The 23,405-nt window shown below is 38.1% G+C and overlaps 1 protein-coding gene across 4 annotated transcripts in view; it reads left to right on the top strand.

Annotated features, from left to right (window-relative positions):
* LOC127426878 (glycerol-3-phosphate acyltransferase 1, mitochondrial-like) overlaps positions 1–23,405 on the top strand; it is a 32,495-nt gene that overhangs the window by 2,468 nt on the left and 6,622 nt on the right. Inside the window, exons 2-20 of one of the 4 annotated variants that reach the window (XM_051673961.1) lie at positions 684–796; positions 6,799–6,933; positions 9,262–9,381; positions 9,468–9,541; positions 12,280–12,393; positions 12,502–12,651; positions 12,766–12,865; positions 13,184–13,320; positions 13,477–13,576; positions 15,104–15,316; positions 16,500–16,613; positions 16,707–16,792; positions 16,912–17,027; positions 20,077–20,147; positions 20,365–20,629; positions 20,792–20,943; positions 21,377–21,454; positions 21,654–21,785; positions 23,173–23,362. In XM_051673961.1, coding sequence (XP_051529921.1) covers positions 6,832–6,933; positions 9,262–9,381; positions 9,468–9,541; positions 12,280–12,393; positions 12,502–12,651; positions 12,766–12,865; positions 13,184–13,320; positions 13,477–13,576; positions 15,104–15,316; positions 16,500–16,613; positions 16,707–16,792; positions 16,912–17,027; positions 20,077–20,147; positions 20,365–20,629; positions 20,792–20,943; positions 21,377–21,454; positions 21,654–21,785; positions 23,173–23,362 — 2,314 coding nt within the window. In that variant the 5' untranslated portion in view covers positions 684–796; positions 6,799–6,831. Of the gene's footprint in view, positions 1–683; positions 797–6,798; positions 6,934–9,261; positions 9,382–9,467; positions 9,542–12,279; positions 12,394–12,501; positions 12,652–12,765; positions 12,866–13,183; positions 13,321–13,476; positions 13,577–15,103; positions 15,317–16,499; positions 16,614–16,706; positions 16,793–16,911; positions 17,028–20,076; positions 20,148–20,364; positions 20,630–20,791; positions 20,944–21,376; positions 21,455–21,653; positions 21,786–23,172; positions 23,363–23,405 lie in introns of those variants that run through there. The other 3 variants (XM_051673960.1, XM_051673962.1, XM_051673963.1) reach the window with 3 other exon arrangements.

Raw genomic sequence — 23,405 nt, 5'->3', positions numbered from 1 at the left:
GAATGCTTTATGTGACGTGTTTCAAGTGTACTGCATCTATAGCCAACATTTGGCAAGCGATCATTTTGACGAACTTTGCGAGTTGAATTGATAAATGATACATTTTATATTGCTGCACTGCTCTGCGTGAACCGTTTGATCAAAATTGAGATTTTATTTTTTTGTCATATAGCCCAGCCCTATTATGAAGGGTAGGCTACTTAATTTACTATTATGATTACAGGCCTTACCTTTTTCTTTACTGGTGACATTTCATTAACTAAGTCTAACTTCACAAGTTAACTAGTGTTATACATTATTCAGTGTGTTGTTGTGAAACTGATTATTTCAAAACAGTGTCTGGTTGTTATGGCTTTATGTGTGTGCACTTGAGTCAGTGTATGTTTTCTTTTTTTGTAGCCGGTTCATAATTATTTTTTTTAAATATTTATTTTTGCCAATTCATAAAAAACAGGAAGCTACATGGCTCAACTTAGTGCATACTAGCCAACGATATTAGGCAAGTATGGCTTCCCAAGTACTTGGATCAGTTGGACATTTTCTAGTTGCAAAGTCACTGTTTGTAAGTGTTGGATCAGATAGGTTTTCTTAAATATCAGCAAAGGGTCAATTCAGTGACTTAAAGTTTCAGAGTCCTTGGCTATTTTTCTTTTTTGGCATCTGAGCAGGCCTTCTCTCTGCAGGTTTTGACATTCAGCCAGACCTTCCGAAAACACGTCCCTCCCTCTCTTCTCCACCCTCCTTTCTCATCAGTGTTCTGGTCACCCATTGGCAGAGAACAAATCAGACAATGCAGGCATGGCTTCCAGAGTTCAATGTTTAGCATCTCTCTCTGTATTTCTCCTTCTTCCCATTCATGCTCATTCAGCATGTGCTCTGCATATTGCTTGGGGTTGTTACTCATTGTAGAGGAGATTATTCAATCGTTTCTCCCCCTTCTTGGCTTGGTTTGCTCCATTCATTCAAAGATCCTCTCTTCATGTGACCCACTTACCCTAATGAGAGCATGTGATGGAGTGATCTTAATTACGGTCGCCCAAGAATAATGGGTTACAGTGATTAAAGTTGATTTGCTTACTCTTTATTTAAATACTGTTATTTTATTTTTAGGGTCATTCATTTGTTTGGAGGAACCCTAACTCTAACCTCAAAAACATAAAATATTAAGCTTTGGTGCATAACTTACCACTCAGAGCCTTCTGTGCTATGGATATGAATGATACCTCAAGTCATCTTATTGAGGAGAGGTGTGCTATTACTTTTTCTGAGTGACCAGAGTTATGATTTTTGATTATTAGTGGTAAAAATCTCATAAGCTGAATTTCCATCCAACAATTTTTCAAATTGTGAGTAAGAAATCCTGAGTGGAAATGCTTGACATGCGAATAAACTCTCAACATTTGCTTAAAATTGAATGCGCTAGGAGGAGGTGGAGTTTCGTACTAGTTAAAATGCGTGTTAAGGTGATGGAAACAGTTTATTCGCAAAACGATGACGTGTTTTGACCATTTGTGCACGTGTTATGAGAGTGCGATAGCTTGCTGTAAGTGGCCCAACGAAAGGTCTGACCTTGGCACACAATTCTTTGAACATAGCCCTTGACAATTGGAAGTGTTTAACCCACAGCTGGTCGTTAAAATGGATCCTCACAATCTGCCACGCCAGATGATGGCTGGTGCTCCCAGGTATGCGGAGGCTGGCGGCGTGTGGGCATCGCAGGAATTTCAGCCCTCATTATATCAGATGTTACATTTATTCTGCAGCGTCTCCTGGCAGCATTTAATAAAATGAGGTACAACTGCTCCAATCCTGCAAATAAAACTCTCCCAGAAGCAAGGAGATCATTCAGCTGCTCCATCAAGATAACACGCATGACGTTGTCCATGGAAACGTGCAACGATTTGTATTTTCTCTAGTCAAATTTTTTTAAATGCACTTAAAAAATGCTAAACATTTCGTTGGGAACCCAGCTATAGACTTGTAAAGATGGACTTGGGCCTTGGGACCAGAATATTATAGAGACATTGGAGTGGGCTCTTTTGATGGGCTCTTGGAGTAAGTAAGCAGCCCTTCAGAATACCCTAGCAACTGCTCATAACATCATAGCAACCACTTAGCAACATGCTAAGAACACTCAGAACACCTTAGTATAGTGGTGGTTAGTTGTACATGGGCAAGCACTATTCGCATTTTCTTCAGAAAATGTAAAAATATAGTTGCATATGTTGTATTAAAGCCTAAAGACATGCATATGTGCATCAAAATGGACAATGCATAGCAATGCTGTGTAGCCGATTTGCAGCATTTTGACCCATTGAATGAGAACAATAATCAGAATAAAGTCTTAATTCCTATCTCTGCTTGTTATGCCCAAGATAATTGAGAATAACATCCAACAGCCTTAGTATTGTGCTACTAACAGTCCCACTGTGTTCTCTTTAATGCCCTTGTGAGCTGCTGATGTGGTGTTTTGAAGAAGTGCTTTCACAGAGGTAACAAGAAGAACCCATAATAATACTGTGCTACTGTAAAATCTGTTGACAGCTGAGGAAGTGAAAGTCAGCACCTTTGATGGTGCAGAGCTTGTGTCTCATTGATTGATGTGCTTCCTCTTTCTCACCTTCTGTTTGTATGACTGTGTATGACAACCAAATGTTTTCTTAGAAACATAAACAGATATAACCTGTAGTGGTTGATACGGTTGTAAATCGCAAGTTTCATCACGATACGATCTTATATCGATTAGGGATGGACATTTTGGTCATTTTGTCTACTGGAGTACTCTGACTAATTACTTTAGTACTCGTCAAGTACTCGAGGGGCAATGACATGTACATAACTTTATATATAATAACATGTCTGACAAATGTCTTTGGCTGCTGCATTGTGTCTTGTTGTTCCAGTGTATCGTCTATTCATTATTATAGGCTGGTATAAAATAATCTGTTTCAAAATGTACAAAAGATTGCATAATCAAAATATAATGCATCTTATTTTGTCATTATGTGAAGATTCGCTACCCAACTCAATGAAAGAATATGTGTAACGCGCGTCTGTCTGTTCTTCAGGTTACCGTAGTAATCTTAGTAAGTGTGCACCAGTTTTTGTTTTTTTTTTTGGTCTGAACCGTCTATTTTCAAATCGCAGTTGGCTTAACAGGTTACGCCATAACCATCACGTTTTTAATAAGCGTGCAAAGTTGAAGTTCAGTTTTGAAGACACTGCATTCTGTTCCATTTAGCTGTGCTCTGTCTAGCTGTTTGAAACACTCACCTGCTATATTTGCATTGAGTCCACTGCCACACGCCTGGTGTATGTGTGTGTGTCCAAGTGTTTGCTCCTGTGGGGAAAGCTGCAATGCTCCATATTGTTGTTGCTGTGATGATTCATGAAGCTTTCCATTCAGCTCGGAGAGTTGGAATTTCCACCATTCAACTGGGGAAAGTGCAACGGAATGACACATTATGTCAAACTTCTAACTTGGAAACTCGTTCAGAAACCTTCAACTCCCATTTCGTCGAGATGCAGGTGTGTATTACGTCATCCAGGGCAGGGAGGTTTACAGTCAGTGACAAACATTCACTTCTATTGAATAATATCCATTAACTAGTCAAAGTTCTTACATTAAATGATAATAAAAGATGTTTAGCAAACGTTTTGCAAAGACAGGTTAAATACACTCTCTTTTGATTATCGTAACGATAGCATTGCAGCGTCGTATATCAGTTTGGTTGCTATGAGATGTCTCTGACAATTAATGTACCTCTCAAAATCACAGCGTAATCAATCTCAAAATTAAAAATAAGCTCCCTCCCTCTTTGACACGTGTGTTGTAGTTGTCAGGTAATTGTCACTGAATTTCGAATTAAGTGAAAAGTCATATCATGCATGATCACCATCGATCATCGTTTTCATGATCGATCAATGCTGCCACGACCGAGTACCCAAGTACTCGAGTACTTGTGCCCTAATGTCGATGTTTGTCGATACCTCAAAGTCTTCTCCGATGCAATTTCGCCTGAAATCGATATTATGATGTTATGTGCCTATTTTACACAATCAAGTACACTTTATTATCTCACAAATGCAACCAAAATATAATTTTAATATTTTATTGAGCTTTCTGAAATGTGCAAATCCAGCAAATCAGATTCTGTTGTTAAAGTGCACAAAAATTTCTTAAGTAAAACAAAAACTTATTTTATTAAATATTTTCTCAAATTTGCATAGACTTAAAAAGAAGAAAACTTTGAAAACATTGTTGGCAATCCATTGACAAATCTTTTGGTAGAGTTTGGAATTGTCACAAGAGAAAGTTAAAACTTCTGTTTATTGGCCAAGCGAACATGGTTATTGGCCGATGCCAATAATCGCAAAATGGCCAAATACCGGCCTGGCCGATATATCGGTCTATCACTAATAGCCTATATTATTACACAGCTCTCTGGAATGATTCTCATTGGTCTCATCACATTGTTAAGTATTATTACTTAACACAGCCGAGTTAAGGCTGCTTTGTGCCTGCTCAAAATTCTGTGTAAAGACGCAATGCCACATAAAAGCCAGAATAATTAATGCCTGCTCTGACCAACCTCAGCCCCTAGTATCAAAAGCAATTCTGATGCTGCTTTGGTTAAATGAAATGCAGCATCAGAGCAGCCTTAAACTTTATTGTTGTCATGATAGAGCATATATTTCATAATTTAGTTTTTATATTTAAAAATATAATTTCATATTTTTATCGGTTTCGTATGTCTATATTCATAATTTTTCAGTTAAAGTGCACCTATTATGGTTTTTAAATGTGCCTAATTTTGTTTATAAGGTCTCATACAATAGATTTACATGCATCCAAGGTCAAAAAACACTTTAATTTGCTCATAATTTAAATTGCAGCATTACCTTTTTTTTCCCCCAGTGTCAAAAACGACTCGTTCAATGATCCGTTCTTAAGGATTCATTCTAAACTCCTCCTTTCAGAGAGCCTACTCTGCTCTGATTGGTCAGATGTCCCAGTCTGTTGTGATTGGTCTTCCGCTTAGTGTAGTGTTTGAGGGCGGGTCAAAGCTGTTCGCGAGCAGCCAATGAAGACCAGAGGTGGGTTTTTTTGTTACCAAATTATGTAGGTTATTACAGGAAGTAAGTCTGGAATTACTAACGACTCGTTTCAGGTGTTCAGAATTGGTTCTTTCTTTTGGGAGTCAATAACTCCATTTGTCATGCACTTTGATTTTTGAAACTTTGCACACTTTTTTACATTCACAAACAGCTATATAACACACTACATGAAAGGTAATATTTGAAAAGCCATAATAGGTGCACTTTAAATTATTAATCTCATAATATTATTTACGCAATTTATAATTGCTGTTCAAATGCATTTATGCCACCTCTGAGCAGCATAAAATGTACTCTGAACAGTCTGTGTAAATACACTTTTGCAGTGTAACGATGGCTTTATTATCATAAAATAAATCCCATCAGGATGATACAAGATCTGATTACTCTGAGTTTATCTTCAGATTTATTCTTAGAAATAGCTTTTTGTTTGATTTTGTTTTTAGCACATCTATTGCCAAAATAGAGCCTTGGAGGGAGATGCTTCTTGCTACACTTAATGTGAACTGAATATTTTTGGTTTTAAAGGGTACATGCTGCACCCGTAAGTTGACGTGATCTTTTTTCCACAGCTTGTCTTCCATAAATGTATCACTTTGCAAGAGCGCAAGTTCAGTACAGTTTTGGTTTGACTACCACCCCTCTAGTTCACCTCTCCCCCCTTTCTGCCCTGGACAGCTGCTAGATTCTATCATTTATATTTTTAAAGTGAGTTTTAGTGCAGACAAGAGGCTAACATGACACCAGAGAGTGGGCGATCTCATCTACAGGTCAGCAAATGAGCGAATAAGAACTGAGAGACTGTGTAACTGCAGGTCACCCAGGACATTATGAGATATGCAGAGGTAAGTGGAGAGGCTCACACTCACGTGTGCTGTTTTAGCAACCTTGAGGTGGTTAAAGTTGAAAAGGTCATGACTAAATAAAATTACCTGTAGTTTTGCTCCAAAATCATAGGCGAAAACTGTCATTTTGTCCCCCCTCTACAAAATAATGGATTACTCAGTAAATATTGATCAGTTGCAATTAATATTTTGGCTTTCATCTTCATTTATGTTTATCCTTCTTCACAAAAAGCATTAAACAAATCAGAAATGTTAGCTGGGGAAGTTTGTGAAATTTGCTTGTTTTGACATGGAAATAACCTTAGTGAGATTTACAATTAAAATGAGAAAAAAACTATTTGCCAATGGAAAATCTTACACAATTTTGCTTCCCAAGTACATTTATCTTGTTTTAAAGATGTTACATACTGTATATCTACAGGATAACATGTTTTTGCAGTGTGGGCCTGGATATGTCACTGTAATATATGTTTCCCAACATGCCTGACTACACATATTCAATCAAGCTCTTGTTTTTTGCCGTTCCTCCTGACATTTTTCTGCCTGAAATATCTGAACACCTGAAACCACATAAGCAGGTTTGACGAACAGTCGTATTTTTTTTTTCTGGTGCCATGATTGGGTGTTGCGCATCACCCGACATTCCCTTTATTCAACAGCAGCTGAGTTGGAGGGGCTTTGCCGAATAGACGGCACAATGGTATTGCATTCTGGCTTTCTGTAGAATATTTTGCCGGCTAGAGTGATCTATTGTGAAAAGCTGTAATCAGAACCCAGCCCCACAGAGGGTGGCAATAGACTGCCTCTAATTCTCTGTTTTTCTCTGTCCCAACAGTTTGGTTGTTTATGTTTGGTTTGAAGAGAGGGGATGGATGTCCGAATGGTGCTGGGCGAGCCGGATAATGTTCTCCAGGCCAATAATCCTCCCGATGCAGGAAGTGGCTATCTGAAGCATCCCAGTGAGGAGCAGGTAAGCACAAAGAACACTGAAGCTTATCGATAAATGTGAAGAGAGTAATTTCCATACCGATAGTGAAACCAAACAGAATTGTAAATATTAATGTTTTAAATGGGTATCCCTAAAAACTCCCCCTGTCCTCCACTGGCTATACAAACAGATAGACCTGCACTTAACTAGCAGAATTAGTTCAGACATTGTTGCCATGTCATCAGGTCAAGATGCTCAAACAGAGCAATGTTTTGGTAACACCATAGTGTTTACATTTTTCGGAGAAGTCCACCTAAAAATATCTTACTTGTAGTTGTTTAGATAGGTAGACCGATACACAGTATCGGTTTTACTGATTAATCTGTGCCGATAGTTGCTTTTTGGAACTATCGTTATCTGCAAAAATCTATGGCGACAGTTTTTTTTTTTTCATCATTTTAAAATAAGAGTCCCCGGTGTGTTTCAGTCTTGTTTATTTTATTATACTTAAAAGTTATGTTATGCCCCATATCTTAATTTGTTTCTGGTTATGTTTGGGATTTTAGTTGAACAATGAACTAAATCTGGGATTTTATTCATTTAGGACTCTATCATAGTAAGGAAAGAATAAGAATTTTCTTTGACATTCTATAAAAACATTTGAAAAACTGTCAGCCGATTAATCAGTTATCGGCCTTTCCCACCACCTTAGTTATCGGCATCGGCAAAATCCACTATGCGTCGACCTAGTTGTTTATCTACATTAAGTTGGGATAGTTCAAAGTATTCACTTCACCTTTAATGTCTGTCATTCACTCATCATCTGCTACCATATTTAAATGCACTATACCACATTTTTTGTGCAACTGTTCTAAACATTACAATTGTGAGCTTATGTGATAAATGTATTTGTTTAAATCAGAGGACACTATCCAATCTGGTTTGGAGTTTGATTAAAATGTATTAGCAATGGTTGATTAAAAAAAATCTAGTATCTTGAAGGAATGAAAATTCTCTCATCATTTATTCACCCTCATGCCATCCCAGATGCGTATGACTTTGTTTCTTCTGCTGAACACAAATGAAGAATTTTAGAAGAATATTTCAGTTCTGTAGGTCCTCACAATGCAATGGGTACCAAAATTTTGAAGCTCCAAAAAGCGCATAAAGGCAGCGTAAAAGTGATCCATACGACTCCAGTGGTTTAATCGATGTCGTCTAGAGCGATCTAATCGATTTTGGTTGAGAACAGACCAATATATATATATATTTTTTCACTGGACATCTTGCCATTGCATGATTTCAAGCTTGATTACACTTTCTAGTGCCTTGGTGTTAGAACATTTTGCAGAGTGCTGGATGGCACTACAGAAAATGTAACCAAGCTTGAAATCATGATCGCCAAAGAGACATCTGATGTTTAGGTGTACATTGAAAAAGGAGTAATATTTTAGTCTTTTCTAACTCAAAACTGATTGGATTGCTTCAGAAGACATTGAACAACTGGAGTCTTCTGGATTACCTTTATAGGCTTTTTGGAGCACCAGTTTTGGTCACCATTTACTTGCATTGTGTGGACCTACAGAAAAATAGTTTGTGTTCTAAAGAAAGGAAGTCATACTCATCTCATCTGGGATGGCATGATAGAGAGTAAATGATGAGAGAATTTTCTTTTTTTGGTGAACTAATCCTTTAATCACTACTTACCTAGTTTAATGGTTACAGTAATAACAATAATAATAATAGCCGGGGACCTGGGTAGCTCAGTGGTAAAATACGCTGGCTACCACCCCTGGAGTTCACTAGTTCGAATCCCAGGGCGTGCTGAGTGACTCCAGCCAGGTCTCCTAAGCAACCAAATTGGCCCGGTTGCTAGGGAGGGTAGAGTCACATGGGGTAACCTCCTTGTGGTTGCTATAATGTGGTTTGTTCTCGGTGGGGTGCATGGTGAATTGAGCACAGATGCCGCGGTGGATGTTGTTCTCCAGGCCAATGGAATCCCAGGGCGTGCTGAGTGACTCCAGCCAGGTCTCCTAAGCAACCAAATTGGCCCGGTTGCTAGGGAAGGTAGAGTCACATGGGGTAACCTCCTCGTGGTTGCTATAATGTGGTTTGTTCTCGGTGGGGCGCATGGTGAATTGAGCGCGGATGCCGCGGTGGATGGCGTGAAGCCTCCACATGCGCTATGTCTCCGTGGCAACGCGCTCAACAAGCCACGTGATAAGATGCGCGGGTTGACTGAGGCAACTGGGATTCGTCCTCTGCCACCCGGACTGAGGCAAAATCACTATGCGACCACCAGGACTTAGAGTAAAAAAAAAATTAATAATAATAGCCTCTTGTACTACATACAGTGCTTATACCTTGCAGGACAGAAGCTCCAGCCCATCTGTCTTTCATTCTGTGACCACCACACGGAAGGAGGGTCTGTTAAATCGAAAGAGACCATTTGTTGGAAGGTGCTGTCACTCTTGCACACCCCAGAGTCAGGTTAGCTTTGCTACTGAATGTAATGCGCATGTGTTTCTCAAGAATTATCAGTGTTTTGACTGATTTACTGAAATGGCGTGTTGCAGGAAAGGCTCTTCAATCCCAGCATCCCCTCACTTGGGCTCCGTAATGTGATTTACATCAATGAAACGCACACGAGGTAAACATCAACGTCTGCTGGACTCAGGCCTGGACCACTAGACTGTTGCTTAGATGCCTACCTTTCAGTATACAGGTGCATCTCAATAAATTAGAATGTCGTGGAAAAGTTCATTTATTTCAGTAATTCAACTCAAATTGTGAAACTCGTGTATTAAATAAATTCAATGCACACAGACTGAAGTAGTTTAAGTCTTTGGTTCTTTTAATTGTGATGATTTTGGCTCACATTTAACAAAAACCCACCAATTCACTATCTCAAAAAATTAGAATATGGTGACATGCCAATCAGCTAATCAACTCAAAACACCTGCAAAGGTTTCCTGAGCCTTCAAAATGGTCTCTCAGTTTGGTTCACTAGGCTACACAATCATGGGGAAGACTGCTGATCTGACAGTTGTCCAGAAGACAATCATTGACACCCTTCACAAGGAGGGTAAGCCACAAACATTCATTGCCAAAGAAGCTGGCTGTTCACAGAGTGCTGTATCCAAGCATGCTAACAGAAAGTTGAGTGGAAGGAAAAAGTGTGGAAGAAAAAGATGCACAACCAACCGAGAGAACCGCAGCCTTATGATTGTCAAGCAAAATCGATTCAAGAATTTGGGTGAACTTCACAAGGAATGGACTGAGGCTGGGGTCAAGGCATCAAGAGCCACCACACACAGACATGTCAAGGAATTTGGCTACAGTTGTCGTATTCCTCTTGTTATGCCACTCCTGGCGTCTTACCTGGGCTAAGGAGAAGAAAAACTGGACTGTTGCCCAGTGGTCCAAAGTCCTCTTTTCAGATGAGAGCAAGTTTTGTATTTCATTTGGAAACCAAGGTCCTAGAGTCTGGAGGAAGGGTGGAGAAGCTCATAGCCCAAGTTGCTTGAAGTCCAGTGTTAAGTTTCCACAGTCTGTGATGATTTGGGGTGCAGTGTCATCTGCTGGTGTTGGTCCATTGTGTATTTTGAAAACCAAAGTCACTGCACCCGTTTACCAAGAAATTTTGGAGCACTTCATGCTTCCTTCTGCTGACCAGCTTTTTAAAGATGCTGATTTCATTTTCCAGCAGGATTTGGCACCTGCCCACACTGCCAAAAGCACCAAAAGTTGGTTAAATGACCATGGTGTTGGTGTGCTTGACTGGCCAGCAAACTCACCAGACCTGAACCCCATAGAGAATCTGTTGGGTATTGTCAAGAGGAAAATGAGAAACAAGAGACCAAAAAATGCAGATGAGCTGAAGGCCACTGTCAAAGAAACCTGGGCTTCCATACCACCTCAGCAGTGCCACAAACTGATCACCTCCATGCCACGCCAAATTGAGGCAGTAATTAAAGCAAAAGGAGCCCCTACCAAGTATTGAGTACATATACAGTAAATGAACATAATTTCCAGAAGGCCAACAATTCACTAAAAATGTTTTTTTTTATTGGTCTTATGATGTATTCTAATTTTTTGAGACAGTGAATTGGTGGGTTTTTGTTAAATGTGAGCCAAAATCATCACAATTAAAAGAACCAAAGACTTAAACTACTTCAGTCTGTGTGCACTGAATTTATTTAATACACAAGTTTCACAATTTGAGTTGAATTACTGAAATAAATGAACTTTTCCACGACATTCTAATTTATTGAGATGCACCTGTAAATATAAATAAGGTTTCTGTGAGAAGTGGAAAGTTAGGAACTGAATTATTAACACTGTGAGGGGATAGTATGTGCCTACAGTATATCAGATGACAAGGACAAAACATGGTCTGAGCTGGTACTGCCAATCACAAGAGGGAGTGAACTGTGTGTAATAAGGCAGGGATAATTGGTCATTTCTTTCAGTGGTTATTGAGATTAATTACATTTGCGTACGATTTAAGGATGTCAAAAGTACTGATTCTTTGGTACCAAGTCATGTTGATGAAATTGAGAAATGCTTGCTACATGCCAAAGTTTTAATTTAAAGGAGTATTCTGGATTCAATATAAGTTAAGCTTAATCAGCAGCATTTGTGGCATAATGTTGATTACCACAAAAATGTATTTCGACTCGTCCCTCCTTTTCTTTAAAAAAAGCAAAAATTGAGGTTACAGTGAGGCACTACAATGGAAGTGAATGGGGGCCAGTTTATGGAGGGTTTAAAGGCAGAAATTTGAAGCTCATAGTTTTATACAAGCACTTACATTAATTCTTCTGGGGTATCTTTTTTTTTTTTTTTTTAGCTGTGAAGTTCTTTAAATTGTCATTTTTACAGTCATTTTAGGGTTTGTTGACATCGTCATGGTAACGAAGTTGTAAAATATGCTATAACTTTACACAGAAAGGTTTAGTAAGTGATTTTATCACAATAAAATAATGTTTACACACATATTGTTTATGTCTTGTAGCGATACTTTTGAAAAAAATAGTATTTTAATGATTAAAAACTGGCCCCCATTCACTTCCATTGTAAGTGCCTCACTGTAACCTCGATTTCTCTTTTAAAAAAAAAGGAGGGGCAAGTCAAAATGTATTTTTGTGGTAATCAATATTATGCCACAAATGCTGTCGATTGAGCTTAACTTGTATTGATCCCGGAATATTCCTTTAATATTAAACATTTGTAATAAAGGTGTGTGTTTAATAGCATATCGCCTATTGAAATTTTGATATCATGGCAACCCATAGTGTACACACAGTCAGTGTATGTGTTTGTCTAAATGTTTTGTCATCAATTTGTTACTCTATTGCACACACAGTAACTATTGTTTGTGTGCAGACACAGAGGTTGGCTAGCAAGGAGACTGAGCTATATGCTGTTTGTCTTGGAGAGGGATGTCCAGAAAGACATGTTCGCTCGCAACATGGTGGAGAACGTGCTCAAAAACAGCAGGTAGGTACCAACAGATCATAAGTGTTTGAAGAACAGTCTGTATCTCAGCAGTTGGAAAGCAACACAGCACTCGGATTCAATGTGAATATTGAATATTCAATACTCTAGGGTTGAAAGCGCTATTGTGGATGTAGCGGCAGAGGATGGTCATACAGATGCCGAATCTGGAGTGGATCCCAAAACTGCCAGTAAAGTCAGACGGAAGGCCAGAGGATTCCTACAAGAAATGGTGGCCAATATCTCACCTGCCTTCATCAGGTACAGCTTTTAGTTACTAAAGGAATCCCATATGATTCTTATAAATATTTTATATTTTTGGGTTGCTGTTAGAAATAAATGTTCTTGAGAACCTCTCTTCTGATTTTCATTTAGATTAACAGGATGGGTATTGTTGAAACTATTTAATGGCTTCTTCTGGAGCATTCAGATTCATAAAGGTCAGCTTGAGATGGTCAAGAAAGCAGCATCTGAGGTCAGACATCTTCATGGCCTGATTCCACCTACAGTACTATGTGTTATTTGCATTATAGCACATAGCAACTCCTAAAACAGCTATAGATGGATAAAACCATCAGATGGCAAAGTCACTTATTATTTGTTAATTAATTGTATTTTTAAATGTACCTTTGCTAATTATAGTCCTTTTTTGGATTTTTTTTTTTTTTTTATATGATCAGTGGACTTTGGAGATTGTTTTTGGATTTTTTTTATTATTATTATTATTATTATTATTATTATTATTATGTTTCAAGTATAGTTGACATCTTACTCTGTCTTCTCTGTGTTTTAGTACAATGCTCCTCTGGTCTTCCTTCCTGTTCACAAGTCCCACATAGACTACCTGCTCATCACCTTCATCCTCTTCTGCCACAACATCAAAGCCCCTCACATCGCAGCCGGCAACAACCTCAACATCCCCATTTTAAGGTACTAAGGCATTCGTACAGGGACTGTTATTTAGCATGTTATTGTGTTTAAACTGGATAAAGTGATACTTGGAATGTCTGTTCTTTGAAATACTGATTCATAAATATGCCGTAGGTGTGAATTCATTGTACATTACGTTCTCACTTGCTCTCTCAGCACACTGATTCGCAAACTTGGAGGATTCTTCATTCGGCGTAAACTGGATGAGACCTCTGACGGAAAGAAGGATGTATTATACAGATCGCTGTTACATGCAGTAAGTTCACAAAAGAAGTGTTTGTGTTTGACAAAGTAGAAGTTTGGAAATGCTCCTTTGAATTTCTGGGTCTTGTGGGCTAGTAGAGAAAAGAATGGCTCTTTGAACACTACCTCTATGAAGACTTTAAATACAGAACATGCCCTCTGTTTCAGAGGTTTGGTTTCTCTGTTTTGATATGGAGTCATCTATTTGTGGTTCTGGGTTGTATTTTATTTGTTGAGAGAGTAATGGATGTAGGATATTATCTTGTGAGCAATGGGGAACTGCAACAGCTTTAATTTAGTCGGCTGTAGTACCTTATTTAAAATGACATGTTGATTGTCATTGCAGCGACTATGAAGAGGCTGTTGATTAGAGGTGCATGTCACAGGATGCTGATGGACTACTGTACTTCTGCATTATTCATGCTGTCTCCTGTTGTATACCACAAACACAACAAGCTGCTTTAATTACTGGGAATTTGGAGAGGAAGGGGTATTGGGTCTTCAGGACTGCTGTAGTTATTGTAAATGTGTTGTATAGCCAGTGAATATCACATTTAAATCCTAATTTTATGATAAAATGTCAGTGTCTCCTTTCTAATCAAACAAAAAAAGTGTCTGTTACAGTGAGATCACAAGAATGCTCATAAAAATATTCTTTATATTTGCTATTGTGAGCCATTTTTCTTTACGTTGTCTAATTTCAGGCCTAAAAAAACCAGAGGTCTATTATTTTTGTGTTTGGTGAATGGAAACAATGAGCATGATGTCATATGGATTCTGTGAATTTAAAGTTGAAGTATTTAATTTCTGTGCCACTAGCACAGCCAGACACTCCTTAAACTCTCGCCCCATTGGTTGAGCACATGTCACTATGTTGGGCTGATCTGGATGCTCAATCAAACAGCAATGTTTTGGTAGATCCATAGTGATTATACAACACTGTTTAGCAGTGTTGGGTGTAATTGGATTTCAAAGTAATTCGTTACTGTAATCTAATTACTTTTAGGCACAAAAAACTAGTGTAACTCATTACATTTTTATATTCCTGTAATCAGATTACAGTTACTGATTAACAATTAAATTAATTACTTTTAAGTACATTACTTGGGTTACAAATATAAAACTATATATATATATTATTTGAGTAATACAAATAAAATGTGAATTCATATGTACATCTGTTTGCATTTCTGTGTCTGAAGGGTGTGCGACAATGAACAAGGAGAAACATTATTTTGAATTTGAGCGGAAAAACAAAAAAGTGTTTTGAAAAGTAAAAGTATTTAAAAGTAATTAGTAGTGTGATTACTTTTTCGATGAAGTAATCAGTAAAGTAATCTGATTACAACTTTAGAGAAGTACTTGGTTAGTAATTTGTAGTGGATTACTTTGTGTGTGTGTGTGTGTGAAATCACTTTCAAATGACTTTCTTATAGTTCTCTCGACACATTAATTGGGGATAGTAGAAAGTATTTTAACATTCAAAAGGTTACACACTTCAGTTTAAGGGTCATTCTTCCACACTCTCTCTCTCTTTCAGTACACGGAAGAATTGTTGCAGCAGCAGCAGTTTCTAGAGGTGTATTTAGAGGGTACGCGCTCTCGCAGCGGAAAGCCGTCTCCAGCACGTGCGGGCATGCTGTCCATTGTGGTAGATGCACTTTGTATCAGTAGCATCCCAGATGTTCTCATCGTGCCTGTTGGGATCTCATATGACCGCATTATTGAGGGAAACTACAATAGTGAACAGCTGGTAGGAACCACTGTGGCGAAATGTCATCTTAAAGTTGACATTGATGAGGCAAACGGATAATTAAAAGCTTTTTTTACAGGCCATATATTTTATATTTTAGCTTTTTGCACCATTATGTATGCTCTTATAATGTTAGTCAAGGTGTCTTGCACCATAACAGTAATAATTTAGTTTTACTTGACCATATTCTACCTTCTCTCTGACCCTTAGAATTAAACTGGCTGTTTTTGCTACTGAACCTTTAAGATTTTGAAGACTTCTTAAAGCTGCAGTATGTAAGATTTCTATGATTGCAATTAACAAAAGTCCATTAGTGAGTGAGTACATAAAAAACAATTCTTCAAAACCATGTCCTTGCCTTACCCCGATTCACTATGTTAAGCCTACAATAATGATTTTAACATCAAGCTGTCAGGTCAAATTTGGCACAAAATCGCAGGCATATGTCATTCGTCGTTATGAGTTTAAGTCATGTCCCTAACTTCAGAAAAGAAGGACCGGCTGTGTCGCAAATGTGTCGGCTGTGGAAGCTATGGCGGTTCAGTCAGTTGCTGTCCAGGACAGCAGCGACATTATTAAATCCTTGTTTTTTGTTTTTATATTACAATCTTACTGTTTACAGTGCATAGACCTACTATTGTAGTATTACAGTTCATTTGCATTTTTTCAGTGAGGCTTTAGATTGTAATATAAAAATAATGTAAGATCTTCCATTGAACATATTAACTATATCACGAGTTTAACCTCTTAAATTGATACTAACATTAATTTGTAGTGGACAAAACATTTGAATAATCATATTAAATATGCAAATAAGAGTGTTAACTTTTCTCAAAGAAGGTAATATTTTGGTTACAAATGGGTAAACGAATAACATAATATCAACATGAAAATAGCATGTTATGACTCCGGCTCTGCAGGTGGTTAATGTATGTCTGAAGTATCACAGACAATGTCCAGGTAAACTCAAATCATGTGATTTATCCACACAGAAGAGCAACGCCAAAACACAACTCGTGTAAAATCTTTCTCCGCAAGTTGTTGCAGTTTTAGGTTTCAACCACAGATGTCGCTAGAGAGGCCACGGTCCGTATTGCAGCTTTAAGAATTCTGATTTTATGTCAAATTTTGTTTTTATGTAATGAGACTTTGTTCAATGATTCCACTTCTCTCCTTTCTTCAGGGAAAACCTAAGAAAAATGAAAGTCTGTGGGGTGTGGTCTGCGGTGTGTTCAGAATGCTCAGGAAGAACTACGGCTGTGTTCGTGTGGATTTCACTCAGCCCTTCTCTCTTAAGGTTAAGCTCTAGATCTGCTTATTAAATTTATCTGGCTAAATTCATGGCAGATCACTCCCCTAATGTTTCAGTCTTGTCTCTCTACTGCTGTAGGAATACCTGGACACGCAACGGTGTCGGCATCTCCAACCCCCCATCACACTGGAGCAGATCCTACTCCCTACCATCATTGCTGCACAGTATGGCCTCTGTTTGCTCTCAGCTATCAATACCCCATATAATCACGTGAACTGGTGTTTCTTGGTATGAAGAAGAACAGGGCTAATGGAATTATCTTTGATTATCTGTTTCTGTGCAGGCCTGATCAGGCTGTGTTTAACGGAGAAGATGGAGATAATCTCAATTCTAGAGACCTTTCAGATGAGCCCTGGAGGAGGCAGGTCATTGCTAACCTGGCCAAGCACGTACTTTTCAGTAAGAGCCATGATACAGGTCATATGACCAGTTTCTGAGGAGGTGGGCAATTTTAAGCACAAGGGATCAAGGGTGGCAAAATAGGCAAAATCCTATGTGATGTGGGGTTAACAGATCTACATATATATAAAAGAAAAACTGATTGTGGCTATATTTGTTTGGCAGTACTGCTCATCTACACTTCCTGGAAAACTTGCTTGTATATCATGGCCTCACAGAATCACTGACACAAAGTGAAAATCAAAAACACACGGGCTCATTGTTTGGAAAAAAATAACTGCACAAGTCTGTTGAATAAAGGCCACGATACCCCCTCACACCAAACAACAAGCTAGTATGCCTAGCATCTAGTATGTACAGTGGGTTCAAAACACATTGAAAATCTGTGATTTTTTTTTTAATTTTTTAATTTTTTTTAATTTATTACTGTTTAAGGATTTTGAAAAATGATTCTTAAAAATTATCATGTGATTATGAAGAAATCATATTTAAGATTCTGCAGTATTTTTTAGGTCATAAATTTGATTTCATTTGAGAAATGACATTAAAGGAATAGTTCAGCCAAAAATTTAAATTCTCTCATAATTTACTCACACTCATGCCATCCCAGATGTGTATGACTTTCGTTCTTCTGCAGAACAAAAATTACGATTTTTAGAAGAATATCTCAGCTCTGTAGGTCCTCACAATGCAAGTGAATGGTGACCAGAACTTTGAAGCTCCAAAAAGCACATGAAGGCAGCAAAAAAGAAATCCATATGATTTCAGTGGTTAAATCTATATCTTCAGAAGTGATGTGATAGGTGTGGGTGAGAAACAGACCAATATTTTAGTCCTTTTTTACTATAATTTCTCCTCCCTGTCCAGTAGGTGGTGACATGAACAAAAAATACGAATCAACAAAAACAAGAACTCTTGAGGCAGTTTTTCATGGAACGTTCTTGCCGCCTCTCGTGTATACAGGTGTTTTCCGTTCATATGAGAGGCGGTGCAAAATGCTCCAGTAAAAGTATAATGCCCCCTAATGCTTCTGCTCAGATACGATGTCTCTGAGGCGATTACTGTAAAAATGTGATTAGTTTTTATATAAGTGATTGCAATAATAAATGCCACTTATTTTTTCATAAAATCTTTTATAACTATAAATATTGTAATAAGCAATTTTTTATATTAATCTAGACTGTCCACGGCCAGTTTGTATACATCGCACAGTCATCTATCTTCCAAACATAAGCTATACGTGTTTCTGTGATGTATTTTCACCTGGTACACCGACTCGTCCATTCACAGCTTCCCATGAGGCTGTTTTCCTATTTATGCCTCTATAAACACTCAAAGAATTGTTATATAGGTCAGGAAATTTATCAACAGCGAGTTTATTCTTCTAGATGTTGTTTTGACTACACAAAAACTAAATGTCGTTTGATTGGTTGTGAATAAATTCAGCTCTGATTGGTCAATGACAAGCCACGGAGAGATAAAATATTTTTATCTTGTGCGGTGTGCGGCGCAAGCAGTTGTGCACAAAAAAGCGGCAGGATTCTCATCAATGAGCTTGGAAAGCGGCACCGCTTCGACTGCCGCCTCCGATTTGCCGCCTGTCACCTCTCACTCATTGAAAATGAATAGGGAATGCGCTGTGACCGCATCCCGTGTAAAACCGCCTTTAGAAGAGAAGGGCGCTTAGCAGGGCTGGTGGAAGTGGACATTTATAGTAAAAAAGGATTTAAATATTCATATTGTTTCTCACCCACAACTTTTGTACGTACAAAATAGTGTGCCTGACCGTTTTTGGAGGATACTAAAGGTCATATATGGTGTGGAGATTTACTTGGCCAATCACATTCATCTGTGTTTGAATTCCCCCTGGTGGTGCTGCTTTTTTGAGGACAGAAGGTCAGAGGATCTGCACAGTGAAGTGAAATTGCAGCTTGCTTGTGAATGTTTAATATAGACACTGTCATGAACCCTGGTTTATATTCAGAATGTGTTACAGAGACACTTAGATGGTTTTTCAAGAAACAAATAGAAAGAAAGCAAAGAGTGGGATAGAGAAAGAATTATAAGTAAGCCATCGGTAGTTTGATTTCCCTGGAAGTGTAAACTCTGAAGCAATCAAAACATTTCTTGGTTTATTTAAGCATCTCGACCAGCCTGACACCGCAACATTGGCTCAACCAATAACGTGAGTTTGAGGGGGATATCTGTTTGAGAGACCAATGGCAGATGGGGGAGTGTTCTGGAAACCTGTTTGAAAACAATAATTAATTTTGCAATTCCATTTGGTGGCACTAGTGACTCAGACTTTACACTCTTCCGCTTTACAGGAATAGTTCACTCAAAATTATAATTCTCTCATTACTCACTCTTATGCTGACTTTCTTCTGCCGAACAAAAACAAAAGTTTTTTTTTTTTAAATGGATACATTTTGTGTTTGTCTATACAATACAAGTCAATGGGGACCAAAACATTCAAGCTCCAAAAAGGACATAAAGGCAGTATAAAGGTCAAGTGGTTTAATCCATGTCTTCTGAAGGGATACGATCAGTTTTGGGTGAAAAATGGACCAAAAAATAACGAATTTTTCACTAGAAATCTTGAAATCTGCAGTTTCGTTGACACGATCATGATTTCAAGCTCGATTACACTTCCTGGCACTTGACACGTGTGAAAGAGTGATTGTACAGAGCCAAGAAGTGTAATCAAGCTTAAAATCATGATTGCACCAAGAAATGAATTAAACCACTCAAGTCAAATGGATTACGTTTATGCTGCCTTTATGTCCTTTTTGGAGCTTGAAAGTTTGGACCCCCGGTGATTTTCATTGAATGAACAAACACGCATCAAATATTCATCGAAAATCTTTGTGTTCCGCAGAAGAAAGTAAGTCATACAAGCTTGAGACAACATATGGGTGAGTAAGTGATCTATTCCTTTAATGGTCAGATTAACTGTATGGCACATCTTGCAGTTTGGTTTAGTTAAACCACTTTGCTGCAGCTCTCACTATCAGTCCATCTGATCACTATGTTTATGTGTTTTCCATAGCTGCCAGTAAATCATCAGCAATCATGTCAACTCATATCGTGGCCTGTCTCCTCCTGTATCGACACAGGCAGGTAAGCACTGACATCACCTCTACTCAACATGTACATAAATATGTCTCTTCAACGACGTACAAGTATGACGTCTAGTGCCAGTTCTGTCGGTGCACCACTGACTTCATTTACATCTGGTATTGAGATCCATGCCAATCAGACCACCCATGACAGATATTAATAATAGCAGGTGTAAACCAGGCTACTGTGACAAACAGCTGTGATCATTACTGGACAGGGTGTGCTTCTGTCTAAATTGGTGGAGGATTTCTTCAATATGAAGGAAGAGATCTTATCACGGGACTTCGATCTGGGCTTTTCTGGGAACTCAGAGGACGTGGTCATGCATGCACTCAGCCTTTTGGGAAACTGTGTGAACGTCACCAGCACCAACAAAAACACAGAGTTCATCATCGCCCCCAGCAACACTGTGCCTGCACTCTTTGAGCTCAATTTCTACAGCAACGGCCTTTTCCACGTTTTCATTGCCGATGCAATTATAGGTAAATGCACTTGGAGTCATAGTGTAGATCTAGGATCAGTTTTTGAATTGGAATGACAGTTGAAAAGAATGATTATTTATCATGATAAATACAGCATTCCATTTGTTTGTGTATTGCTGGAGTATTAAGGGATGATTTTAAGTGTTTACGTATGTCTGATAGCTTGTAGCACACTGGCCCTACTGAGAGAGCAAGCTGCAGTAACTTCAGAGAGTGAGCAGAATTCTTCCTCGACGCTGCTCAGCCAAGAGAGACTGATCCGCAGAGCTGCAGGCCTCTCCCACTTCCTGTCCAATGAGGTGGCATTGGCACTGGTATGTCCTCTCTCCACTGCCATTTAAGCAGCAGCACCATCAAGTGGTTAAATGTGGATAATTCAAGCAATGAAAAAAAACATTTACTTTTGAAATAAGGAATTTCACTTGGTGCTATCACCACACACCAGGGGTTAACAGTCTACATCATATAACCACTACACTAACAAACTGTATACAGTTTTAATCAGTTACAAATTCAAAACTGTTTGATCATGTAAAAGCGAAACAGATTTCAAAGTCGTAATACCTTTCGTTTTGTAAAAATAGTTTATGGTTTAGTAGCAAGACCTAAACCTATCTGTTGGTGCGACGTTCCGGATACTAGTACAAAGCAGAAGAAGAATTTTCAATTAACATAAAATGTGCATTCAAGAAATTCAGATTGTAAATGATTTATTAAAGGGGATTCTTTTGTCTTGACATTCTATAGCCGTGTCAGACTTTGTATCAGGTCTTCCATGATGCCATCACTAGATTAATCGAATATGGCGTGCTGATTGTGGCTGAGGTGAGCTGTCAATTCTGATTTTAAATATCTAGTTGCATGTTTCTGGGTTTAAATTTGTGGTTGGACAATAACTCAACCTAATAATATCAATGCATAATTCAAAATATTGAATTGAAATGTACTCATCTTATATTCAGTATGTCTGTTGGCTGAAAAACTGTTCTTAAATTCATAGTTTTGCTCCTCCTGCGTTTTTTAGGATGACCAGGAGGAGTTAAGCCCATCTGAGGAGCCTTGGCCCAAAAAGTTCCCTGAGGCTCTTTCCTGGCGAAGCGATGAGGAGGATGAAGACAGTGATTTTGGAGATGAACAGAGAGACCGTTATCTAAAGGTGAGTCATACAGTGTATCTTGCTGTATGGGTCAAAACAATTTATAGGACTTATTATTGCAAATAATTAAGTCATGTACGCCCAAAGGGAGAAAAGCATAACACCTAGAATAAGAGGAGAGAGAAATGAAAGACAGTTAATATGATGCTTAATGGGTTCATATTTTTGGGTACAGTAACATCATGAAATATCTTAACATGATACAGTGCAACAATCAATGAAAAGGTCAAGTTGCTTTAAAGGAATAGTTCACCCAAAAATGAAAGTACTCTCATCATTTTCTCACCCTCATGCCATCCCAGATGTGTATGACTTTTTCTTTTGCTGAACACAAACGAAGATTTAAAAAAAACAAACAGTATCTTTTGTTTTTCTCAGCTCTGTAGGTCCATACAATGTAAGTGAAGAGTGACCAAAGTGTAGTCAAGCTTTAAATCATGATCATTCTTAGAGACTGCAATGGCAAGATGTACAGTGAAAAAGGAGTTACATTTTGCTCTGTTCTCACCCAAAACTGATTGGATCACTTTAGAAGACATGGAGTAAAACTCTGGAGTTGTATGGATTACTTTTATGCTGCCTTTGTATGCTTTTTGGAGCTTTACAGTTTTGGTCACCATTCACTTGGACCTACAGAGCTGAAATATTCTTCTAAAAATCTTCATTTGTGTTCAGCAGAAGAAAGAAAGTTATATACATCTGGGATGGCATGAAGGTGAGTAAATGATTAGATAATATAAATTTTTTTTTTTTTTTTGGTTGAACAATTCATTTAAGGCAAGCCAGTTCACTCTGTAATACTCTCAGTAAGCTATTTCATATTTAGGTAATTGGCATACAAGTACAGCTCCTATTTACTTGAATAGGGAAAAAGCGAAATTGCCTAAACATTTTGTCAAAATTATAATTCAAAAGTCTGTGTGTAAATAATAAAATAAAAATCTGACAACAATGGCATCATAAATTTTACTACTTAAACTCAAATCATGTTAAAAAAAAAAAAAAGAAATGACATCCAGCTAATACACATGCACATTGGGTAAACTGGCTCAAAAAGGCAATTGGTTCTTTTAAACTGAAAGGCAGGGGACTTCCATTCCTACTTTTGTCACATTACAAGCTATGATTTATCCCATTCATTTTTCTAGGAGTGGCCCATCTCCTTCTCTTATGTCTCTAGTAGTAGCAAAAACAATACAATAGTAGCAAAAGGCACTAAGAAATATTTTCTATATAGCTAGATATATATCTTTATTTGTGAGGGAGTTGCTTCAGACAAACAGAATTAATGCTACTTGGTCTATTTTATAAACCCTATTTTACCTATAATAAATTTCATTTTTCATATTGAAGATAAAGCATGTAAATTATGATTTTTTTTTTTTAGGTGAGTGCATCTGCTGAGCACCAGGAATTTTTTACTTTCCTGCAGAAGATTGTCACCCCTGTGCTAGAGGCCTACAGTGGTGCAGCTATCTTTATACACAGCCTGAGTTCATCCATGTCAGAGAGAGAGTACACCCAGCAGCTTTTCAGATATCTGCTAACACGCACAGAGAGAGGAGTGGCTGCATATGGTGAGTCATCTGCACTTTTTGATTTGTAAAAGAGCCCTTAATA

This window comes from Myxocyprinus asiaticus, chromosome 36 (genome assembly GCF_019703515.2).
Source record: "Myxocyprinus asiaticus isolate MX2 ecotype Aquarium Trade chromosome 36, UBuf_Myxa_2, whole genome shotgun sequence".
NCBI lineage: Eukaryota > Metazoa > Chordata > Actinopteri > Cypriniformes > Catostomidae > Myxocyprinus > Myxocyprinus asiaticus.
This window is presented reverse-complemented; position numbering and strand designations above follow the sequence as displayed.